Source organism: Ammospiza nelsoni, chromosome 22 (genome assembly GCF_027579445.1).
Source record: "Ammospiza nelsoni isolate bAmmNel1 chromosome 22, bAmmNel1.pri, whole genome shotgun sequence".
Lineage (NCBI taxonomy): Eukaryota > Metazoa > Chordata > Aves > Passeriformes > Passerellidae > Ammospiza > Ammospiza nelsoni.
The window spans coordinates 392135-402395 of record NC_080654.1 but is presented as its reverse complement, the minus strand read 5'-3'; the positions used below and the strand labels follow the sequence as shown (position 1 = coordinate 402395).

General features: G+C 62.1%; 1 protein-coding gene across 1 annotated transcript; it reads right to left on the bottom strand.

The window, feature by feature from the left end:
• Positions 1-6295, bottom strand: PERM1 (PPARGC1 and ESRR induced regulator, muscle 1). The gene is made up of 3 exons (XM_059487701.1): positions 3943-6295; positions 2825-2944; positions 1-1364 (listed from the first exon to the last, which is right to left on the bottom strand). The coding sequence occupies exons 1-3, from the start codon at positions 6272-6274 to the stop codon at positions 1285-1287; spliced, it is 2532 nt and encodes an 843-aa protein (XP_059343684.1). The 5' UTR covers positions 6275-6295; the 3' UTR covers positions 1-1284.
• Positions 6296-10261: the final 3966 nt, after the last annotated feature.

Here is a 10261-nt window from a genome sequence, read left to right as displayed (position 1 = left end):
TTTATTAGGAGCTTCCAGCACGTTCCATCTGCTCTCCCCCTGCACAGAAGCCCTCTCGGTGGGTGTGCAGCTGCTCCAGGCCATGCAGAGCCCGTCCAGCCCTAATCAATCCCAGCCCCAGGTCTCCCTGTGCCAACCCACGGCCTCCAGCCCAGCCCTGCAGCCCTCGCAGCCTCTCAGCACAAGGAAGGAACCTCCCCTCTCTGCTGTCACCCCACAAACACCGTGGATCCCAATCCCAATCCCAATCCCAATCCCCGGTGCTGTCACCAGGCTGCTGAGGGGAGGAAGCTCCTCCTGAGCAATGCCCTGGGGTGCTGAGGGAGCCGTGGGGACAGGGGGAACTGAACCATTGCATTTCCCACCTTCCATTCCACGCTCCCCTTGCCCCACGTCTCCCTTTGTCTCTCTAGGAGGGGGGGCACAAAAGGAAATAAATCAAATACCCAGAGCCTTTCCCTGCTGCTTGGCACAGCCAAACCTGCCCACCTCCTCCTCCTCCCTGCTGTGTCCTCTCCTGACCCTCCCCGAGCTCAGCCCCTGTCCCTGCTGCCCTTCCCTCAGTGACCCTGCCTGTCCCTGCTGCGGGATGGGGACGTGTCCCTGTCCCAGCTGTCCCCAGGGACGGAGCCGCGGCGGCAGAAACCTCATCCCCGAGCTGGGGCTTCTTGGGAGTGAAACCCAAGAGGGGTTTGATCCTCCTGGAGCGATCATGGGAGCGCTTGGCAGCGAGCCCTGCATCCCTCTGGGAGCCGCTGCCCAGCCCGGGCTCTGCCAAGCTCTTCCCAAAGCTCCTCCAGAGACATCCCGGCTCTTTTTGTAGGGGTGAAACACCTCCCTGCTTCCTCTGAGCATCCCTGTGCCACCTCCGTGCATCCCTGTGCCATTTCCGTGCCTTTCTGTGCCACCTCCGTGCCTTCCTGTGCCATCTCCGAGCATCCCTGTGCCATCTCCGAGCATCCCTGTGCCATTTCCGTGCATCCCTGTGCCACCTCTGAGCATCCCTGTGCCCCTCCGAGCATCCCTGTGCCCCTCCGAGCATCCGTGTGCCACCTCCGTGTGTCCCTGTGCCACCTCCAGGTGACTCCAGCGGGGAGGAGGGACCATCGGGGCACTGTCCTGTCCTTCCTACCGTCAGTTCCCGTGCCCGGGAGGCTCCCGCTCCCTGTGCCCTCCTGTCCGGTCGGGGATGGGGCCGGGGCAGCTCTCGGGGCCGGCTCCAGGCTTCTGCCACTGTCCAGAACAAGGCCCCGGCCCCGGGCGGCGGCTCCGGCGCGGCGCGGGTTAAGTCCGGGGCTGCCCTTCCCTGACCGTCCTTCGGAAGTAGCGGATGGCCGAGAGGGTGCCAAAGCTCGCCAGGAACACTGGAACACAGCCCAGGACATTGCCAGCGTCACTCCGGTCCCGAAGGGCTCGGGGGGACGCGCGGGGGTCGCTCCTGTCCCTTCCCCTGTCCCCTCTCCTGCCCGGGGTTTGCATTCCCAGCACACGGAATTTGCTCCTGTCCCTTCCCCTGTCCCCTCTCCTGCCCGGGGTTTGCATTCCCAGCACACGGAATTTGCTCCGGGGCTCCCTCCTGTCCCCTCTCCTGCCCGGACGCCAAGAAAAATCCCACTTTGGGGATTTTCTGGGGATTTTCTGGCCCCAGCCAAAAGCAGAAAATATCCAAAACTGAGAATCAAAATATGTAGGGACACAAGAAATATCTAATGGGGGTGAAACCCAAACCAAGCTCTGCTCTGTCCTTGCACCCAAGTTTTCCATTTGCTTTATAAGGGACATTAAGTTCCCTTGATTCCCAAGCAAAACCAGGAATCCAAGCCGTGTTTCTGGACCCCACACATTAAACTCAGACTGGATTTTGATTTATGAGCTAGAGGAACACAAACTCAGCTTGTTGGAAGCCCAAATCCTCCACGAGGAGCTTATCCCCCTTTCCACACCTTTCCTAGGGACATTTCCTCCATCCCAACCCCTCAGCAGGACGGGGAGCAGGCCAGGAGCTGCTGGGGATGAGGGCAGGGAGCAGCCTGAGCTCAGGAGCTATTCCCAGCCCGGTGTCAGCTGCCTGCTGACCTTAGCAGGGAACATTCCTCGCCTGCAAGAGCAGCAGGAAGCCTCAATCCTGGCATTTCTTCCCATGGAAGGGGCTCTGCGGGGCAGGGATCAGGAATGCTGCTCTCCCCGAGCCCTGCTCATCCAGCCACTCCCATTCCTGTGGGTTTCTGTGAATTTCTGCTTCCTCAGCTTCCTCTTTCCTCACCAGCTTCCAAGAGCTGGGCTTGGAGAGGAGAGGATCCCACAGATCCCCAGGGAATTGCAGGGCTCAGTGCAGGAGGATGATGGGGAGAAGATTAAACTTCCTCTTCCTCTTTGGGGGGAAGATTAAACCTTCTGAGCACCTCAGAAAAACACGGGAATTTTGGTGCTTGGATGAAGGTTTAACCTCAACTTTGGTTATGACAAAGAACCCCAGGCAGGCTTGGCCTTGCTGTGAGACCAGTTGTGTTGGGAATTTTGTTCCTGCTGGGATGAGGGAGCTTAAGGAGGTCTTAGGGAAGTCCTGCCAAACTGAGCCCTGTCAGGGATCCTGGATGGAGCAGAACCAAGGCTGTGGAGCCAGCAGCTGCTTTTGGGAAAAGCACAAAAGACACGAGCAGGAATGGGATCAGAGGGGAGAGGAAAGGCACGGGAACGGCTTTGGAACACCAGGAAAAGGCTGCGCTTCCCCAGAGGCAGCTGCAGGTATAAATATCCCGATTTTCCTCGCTGCCAACGTCCCCCAGAGCCCTCCCACCCCTCTCCAGGCTGGCACTGTACGTACTGGTCTTCCAGGCATCCGGAGCCTGCAGGTCAGATGTCTTCACAGCCCAGGAGGCGAAGGCACAGAACACCAGGCACATGTCCTTGTGGCTCAGCACCCGGGGCTCCTCCTCTGCTGCTCCTGCCACGAGAGGAGCACGAGGCGCTGGGGGCTCTGTGCCACCCCCTCTGCCCCCCCTCTGCCACAGCAAACCCCTGGGGAATCAGCCCTGGAGGTCTTTGGGCAGCAGGGGGGACTCAGAGGGCTCCGTGCGTTCCCAAGGGACAGTGGCACATTTGTCACCCTCGGTCCTACACTTTGCTAAAAACCCCAAGGAAATGGGATTTTTAACCCCTCAATCCCACACTCTGTTAAAACCCCCAAGGAAACGTTTGCTGAAGCCCCCCCAGGCTGCCTCAGCGCCTCCCTGCAGCTCTCCCCAGCTCTCTGCGGTGGCTGCAGTCGGGTCTGGGGGGCAGACTGGGGACACAGCGATTCCTGGGGACGCAGGCAAGGTCCCCTCCTGTCCCCAGTGTCCCCAGGCACACCCACCCAGCTCCAGGACAGCATCTGAGAGTGCTCAGTGTCCATATCCCACCCCACTCCTGCAGGGATGGAGGCATCCCTGAGTGCTCTGCATCCCCTGAGCCAGCCTGCAACAGCTTCAGATCAGGTTCTTATTAATTTGATCAGGCTTTAATTAAAGCTGCCTTATTAATTAGCTGTGACCACCTCAGAGGGGTTTTTCTCAGACTGGAAGCTCCATGTTGAGGCTCCCTTTAGGATGGCTCCCTCAGTGTTTGGGTTTAGGATTAACTCTGAGCGTCATTTAAGCTCAAAGACAAACCCCTGCCTGCCCTGGTGGATCAAACCTCCCCTTCATTCCCATTTCTCTCACCTGCCCCCAGGAACAGCAATGCTCAGGTGACCTCTGAGGTCTCCAGAGGGTGTTTGCCTGCTCAGGGTGGGTTTTACAGTCCCACATTCCCTGTCAGTGGTGGGGACCTGGCCAGAAGCACTGGCTTGGCACGGGGGACAGAGAGAGGAACATCTCAAGGGGACAGAGGGAAGAACATCCCAAGGCAGAGCCAGGGTGACACAGCCTGGGACAGGTCCCCCCAGGGAACAACAGGATTTACCTCTCAGTGCCAGGGCCCTGTCCTCATCTTGTGGCCACCTCTGGGCTCCTCCCAGCGGGACCAGGGCGAGCTCCTCTCCGGATCTTCTGGGCACCAGGGCCTGGGAGCCTGGGGCTTGGCCTCCTCCCAGCTGGGCCTGCCTCTGCAGCAGGGAGCCCAAAGCCCTCACAGCTTTCTTCACCTCTGAGGCCGGGGCCAGGGAGAAAATCCCTCTCCAGCCCATCCTGTTGGGGGCTGGCTCTGGGAAGAAGCGTTCATGCACATCAGGGACCGAGATAACCACGGTGTCCTTGTCTGGAGCAGGGCTGGGCGCCTCCTGGTGCAGCCCAGGGCGCTCCAGGCCTCTGAACTTCTTTCTTTTCCTGTCTTTAGCTCTGCCTTTCTTCCTGCTTCCTTCTGGCTCGGTGAAGAAGTACTCGTAGAGCTCAGGCCAGGAGATTTCCCTCTGCAAGGGCGATTTCCGCCCCTCCAGGGAGCTGCCCAGCTCCTCCTCCTCCTGGGAGTCACAGAACAGGTACTCGTACATCTCGGGCCAGGTCACATCCAGGGAGCTGGGCTTGCCAGAGGCTCCCTCGGCAAAGCACAGGGGGCTGACGGCCCTGGGGAGCTCAGCTGCAGCTTCCCAGGGCAGCCCGGCTGCGGGATCACACGGGATCTCGATGGCAGGGATCCTGGGCAGCTCGGCTGCAGGGACCCGGGGGATGTCAATGGCAGGGCTCCGGGGGATGTCAATGGCAGGGATCGTGGGGATGTCAATGGCAGGGATCGTGGGGATCTCAATGGCAGGGCTCCTGGGAATCGCAGCTGCAGGCTCCCAGGGGATCCCAGCTGCAGGAACCACAGGGATCTCTGAGGGCTTCCTGGGAATCTCGGCTGCAGTAATTCCAGGGATCTCTGAGGGCTTTCTGGGAAGCTCAGCAGCAGGAACTGCAGGGATCTCTGACGGCTTTCTGGGAAGTTCAGCAGCAGGAATTCCAGGGGTCTCAGGAGCAGCAGGAATTCCAGGGGTCTCAGGAGCAGCAGGAACCCCAGGTATCTCAGCAGTAGCAGGAACTCTAGGGGTCTCAGCAGCAGGAATTCCATGGATCTCAGGAGCAGGAACCCCAGGTATCTCAGCAGCAGCAGGAACCCCAGGTATCTCAACAGCAGCAGGAACCCCAGGTAACTCAGCAGTAGGAACCGCAGGTGTCTCAGCAGCAGGAATTCCAGGTAACCCAGCAGCAGGAACCCCAGGTAACTCAGCAGCAGCAGGAACCGCAGGTGTCTCATCAGCAGGCTGCCCCCCAGCCCCCTCAGCAGCATTCCCTCCCAACGCTGCCACATTCCGCGGCTGGAGAGGCTTCCCTGGCATCTCCTGGCTCTCCTCCCCTGGCAGAGCCGCGGCTCCGTCCGCAGGGACCGCGGGGACAGTGTCACGTCCGCCCGAGCCCCCGGCCTGCGCTGCCTTCGGGGGCCGGGTGCCCTTGGTCCTGCCCGGGGCCTTGGGGCCGCCATCGCCGCCCTCGCCCCGCGGGCTCTCCGCGGCCTCCTCGCTGCCCAGCCTCACCAGCGCCGCCCTGGCCGCCTTGTCCTTGGCCCTGCCCTTCCGAGGGGACGCCGGGGAGCCCGGCGGGGCCTTGCCGGGGGGCGCCGCGCTCGGGGGCTCCCGGTCCCCCTCGGCCCCGCGCTGCTTGCGGCTCTTCCTGGGCTGCGCCGGCACCTTGGGCCTCACCACGCTGGGGGAGCCGCCCGGAGAGCCGGGCTCCGTGCCCGCCGCGTCCTGCTGCGCTGCCACCCTGGGCTCCGTGCCCGCCGCGTCCTGCTGCTGCTGCTGCTGCTGCGCTGCCACCGGGGGCTCCGAGGGGGCTCCGGGGGCTGCCGGGGCTTCCGGCTGTGCCAGCGGGGCTTGCGTCCCTCCTGCATCCCCGCCCTGCTCCGTGCCCTGCGCGGTGCCACCGGCTGCCCGCGGGGGCTGCTGCCTCCTCTGGGCGCTGGGCATGGCAGCTGCACAGCCGGGCTGGTGGCTGTCGCTGTCACACAGGAACCTGCCCGGCTCCGCTCCGCGCTCGCTGCCCGGCACGCAGCACTGCCCGCGCTCCGGGCGGCCGGCACCGGCGCTGGCACCGGCGCGGGCACCACGTGTCGCGGGGTTGGCGCTGCCAGGCGCCGCGGGCTCGCTGCCCGGCCCGGCCGCGCTGCCCCTGCCGCCGCTGTCCCCTTGCTCAATGTCACTGAGGCTCTGCTCCTCGGCCGTGGCCAGCGAGGCCGGCGCCAGGCTGCACTCCTCCGCGGCCCGCAGGAACTCGGCCCACTCGCGGTCCGTCAGCTGGATGCTGTACTCGAAGTTATCCATGCCTGCGGCGGGGGAGCGCCCCGCGTCAGGCACGGCGGGGTGGCACCGCTGTGTGCCCCCAAAGGCCAACTGTGTGCCCCTTAAAGCCAGCTGTGTGCCCCCAAAGGCCAACTGTGTGCCCCTTAAAGCCAGCTATGTGCTCCCAAAGCCAGTTGTGTGTCCCCCCGGCCAGCTGTGTGCCCCCAAAGCCCAGCTGTGTGCCCCCAAAGCCCAGCTGTGTGCTCCCAAAATCCAGCTGTGTGCCCCCCCCGGCCAGCTGTGTGCCCCCAAAGCCCAGCTGTGTGCTCCCAAAGGCCAGCTGTGTGCCTTACAGCTGCACAGAAGGTTTGGGATTCTCCCCACAGCTGCACTGGGGCTTTGGGATGCTCCCCATAGCTTCCCACCCATTTTGCCTCCAATCCACCTTAAACCCAGCACTGATGTTCCCAAAGCCCAGAGCACCCAGGGCATCCCCCACAGCCACCGCAGCAGCCCTGCCCTCATAGGGACCCTGGGCAGGGAGATGTGGCACAGCTGGACAGCAGGACATGCACAGCTGGACAGCAGGACAGCAGGACACGCACAGGGACAGCAGGACACGCGGGGAGGGGACAAGGCCCGTCCTTACCTGTCCCCCAGCCCCCGGCGGGGACGGGGCCATGCAGGAGCCACAGCAGAGCCCTCCCAGCAGCACATGGTGCCCTGCCCTGGCCGGGGCACAGAGCCCGGCTCCAGCCCAGATCCATTCAGGGACCAAAAATAAACCCTGTGTCCCTCCCCAGCGTCACCTGAGAGCCCAGTGCCACCGGGCCATATATAGAACTGCTGGGCACAGGCCAGGCTGGCTGTGACAGAGTTCACAGGGCTCTCAGGGTGAGGGAAGAGACGAGGACCTGACTCCGTGTTTCAGAAGGCTGATTTATTATTTTATTATATATATTACATTAAAACTATACTAAAAGAATAGAAGAAACGATTTCCTCAGAAGGCTTGCTAAGAATAGAAAAAGAAAAAAAGAAAGAATGATTACAAAGGCTTGTGGCTCGGACAGAGAGTCTGAGCCAGCTGACTGTGATTGGCCATTAATTAGAAAAAACCACATGAGACCAATCCCAGATGCGCCTGCTTCATCCCACAGCAGCAGATAACCAATGTTTGCATTTTGTTCCTGAGGCCTCTCAGGAGAAAAAATCCTAAAGAAAGGCTAACTACTGCGACAGGTGGCAGCCAACGTGTGACAGTGCCACAGCCACGTCTGGGGACACTCCTGGTGCCCCCTGCTCCCTCCCGGGGTCACTGCATGGGGAAGGGGACAGGCCATCGAGCTGCCAGCCTTTGGCACACCTGGGTGGCACTGTCTGTCCTCTTTCCCACTTCCTCACCTTAGTCACGCTCTGCAGGGTGACACAAAGCCACCTCGGGGGCAGGGTTCACCTATTTAGGGCACTCCCAGCGTAGGGTGACATCAGGAGGTCACAGCCAGCCCCAGGATCTTGTGACAAACCCCGCGGGGCGTGTGGCAGCACCCAGGGCCACCTGTGCCACGTGCTGCGGGCACAGCTCGGGGGCAGCCTGGCACGGGGCACTGGCACAGCGCCCAAGAACGGCCTGGCAGGTCACGAAGCAGAGCCACAAATAGCCCTCAGCTCCCACCAGCCTTCCTCCCACCTTCCTCCTCCTCCCGGGGCCAGAAATAGCCACCCTGAAGGAGCTGCCTGCAGGACAGGGGGTGAGGGAGAGACCCCAAACCCAGCCCGGACCCCCAGCCCTGCCCCAAGGCTCCAGGCACCCCCTTGGCCACCAGGACCCCGCAGTGGGACACCCTGGCCAGGGATGGGGGTGCTGTGGGAGCTGAGAGGGACCCTGCAGCCCTGGGGGTCCCACAGGCTCTGCACCCCTCGGGGGTCCCACAAACTCTGTACCCCCTTGCGGGTCCCACAGGCTCTGCACCCCCTGGGGGTCCCACAGGCTCTGCACCCCTTGGGGGTCCCACAAACTCTGTACCCCCTGAGGGTCCCACAGGCTCTGCACCCCTCGGGGGTCCCACAGGCTCTGCACCCCTGAGGGTCCCACAGGCTCTGCACCCCCTTGCGGGTCCCACAAACTCTGCACCCCTCGGGGGTCCCACAGGCTCTGCACCCCCTGGAGGTCCCACAGGCTCTGCACCCCCTGGAGGTCCCACAGGCTCTGCACCCCCTGAGGGTCCCACAGGCTCTGCACCCCTTGGGGGTCCCACAGGCTCTGCACCCCCTGAGGGTCCTCCCCGGGGCCAGGTGCTGCCCATGCCCCCCTGCCCACCTTCCTGTGAGCACAGCTCCGGGCTCTGTCCCCATGGGCAGGGGACAGCAGCGTCCCCTGTCCTGCCCTGCCATCCCCGGGATGGCTCTGTCCCTCTGTCCCCAGGTGACAGCAGTGTCCCCGTCCTGCCCTGCTCATCCCTACAGGGAGGTGACAGCAGTGTCCCTGCCGTGCCCTGCCATCCCCGGGATGGCTCTGTCCCCACGGGCAAGCGGCAGCAGTGTCCCTGCCCTGCCATCCCGCGGGACCGAAGCTCCCCGCGGTGGCGGCTGTCCCGCACTGCACGGCCCGGCCCGGCCCGGCGGGGACAGGAGCAGCAATCCCTGCCCGGGACACGCTTCCTGCGCGGCCGGGACCATCTGCGGGGCAGCGCCGCTCCCCCCTTCCCACCCCGTCCCACTCGTGCCCGGCCCGCGCCCCGCTGCCCCCGCGCACCGCAGGGGAAACCGAGCGCTTCGCTCCGCCTGGCTCGGCCGCTTCCTGCCCCTGGAGCCGGGCCCCAGGCACGGAGAGCTCTCCACGAGTGCCTGGGAGCGGCGGGGAGCGAGGGACGGGCTGGGACACAGCTGGGCAGGCAGCCAGGGGCACACCGAGGGTGGGACGGGCTGGGGTGGGCTGGGGTGATGCTGGGGTGGGCTGGGATGGGGCTGGGATGGGGCTGGGATGATTCCGGAATAGTCTCAACATGGAATAATTAGAATATTGCCCATACGGAATAATTGGGATATTCTCAATATGGAATCATTGCAATATTCCCAATATGGAATAAATGCAATATTCTCAATATGGAGTAATTCCCCTCCTACCCAAGAAACTCCATTTGGGAAGACTCTACCTCAGTGCAGCTTTTCAATCCAGCACTGGAACATCACGAGTGCAGGGGCTTGGCTGAGCTCCCCGTGAGCCAGCCCAGACAATGCAGAGAAACGTGGCTTTGATTAGGAGGATCCTCCCTGCCCCGATGCACACCCATCGCACGCTGTGCAGCCGGGCAGGGAGGGAGAGACTGCAGGAAAAACAGTGGGAACAAAGATTAAAATAAAATAAAATAAAATATAAAATAAAATATAAAATATAAAATAAAATAAAATATAAAATGGAAAAAGTTGCCCCTGATCTGATCCATTCCTTCCTTTCCATGAATTCCTGCGGGGTCCCACCTGTCCAAGGATGGCTCATGCATTTGGGAATGCAGAGCTGCTATGGGGGATTGGGGCACGCTGAGCTGCTCACGTACAGCCCCGACCCTGCACAGGGCCAGGAGCCCTCCCTGGGATGATCCCAATCACAGCAATTGGGATCCAGCCCAGGGAAGGCCCGGGAGCAGCAGCTGCGTGCTCAGGAAAGGGTTAACCCTCAGTGAAACCCAGAGCCAGCCAGGCCGCAACCACCAGGCTGGTTTTGCTGGTTTGGGGGCAGGTGAGCAGCAATTATCAGCCCCAAACCACCCCAGAGCCGCATTGTTTTCCCCCAAACCCTTTAACATTTTTTTTTTTTTAATTTTGGTTTGTTTTTTGGGGTTTTTTTGCCTGAAACTCACTCCCCGTTCTCCGTTAAAATTCCAGCCCATGCTCCCCCAGCCGGCTCATGCAAAGGTCACGCTCGGCTCGCTTGAAACGCAGCCCGGGCTGGCCTGAAACGCTGCCAGGCTCTTCCCAGAGCTCCCTCCTGGCCGCAGTTTCGGGTTGCTCATCCAAGGCTGGCCGGGTT

Coding starts and splice junctions, on each gene's coding strand:
- PERM1 (XM_059487701.1), bottom strand. CDS start 6,274: ATGGATAACTTCGAGTACAGCATCCAGCTGACGGACCGCGAGTGGGCC. Junction 2,945..3,942: donor CAGGGCCCTGGCACTGAGAG/GTAAATCCTGTT, acceptor CTCTCGTGGCAG/GAGCAGCAGAGGAGGAGCCC. Junction 1,365..2,824: donor TCCGGATGCCTGGAAGACCA/GTACGTACAGTG, acceptor GCTGTGTTCCAG/TGTTCCTGGCGAGCTTTGGC.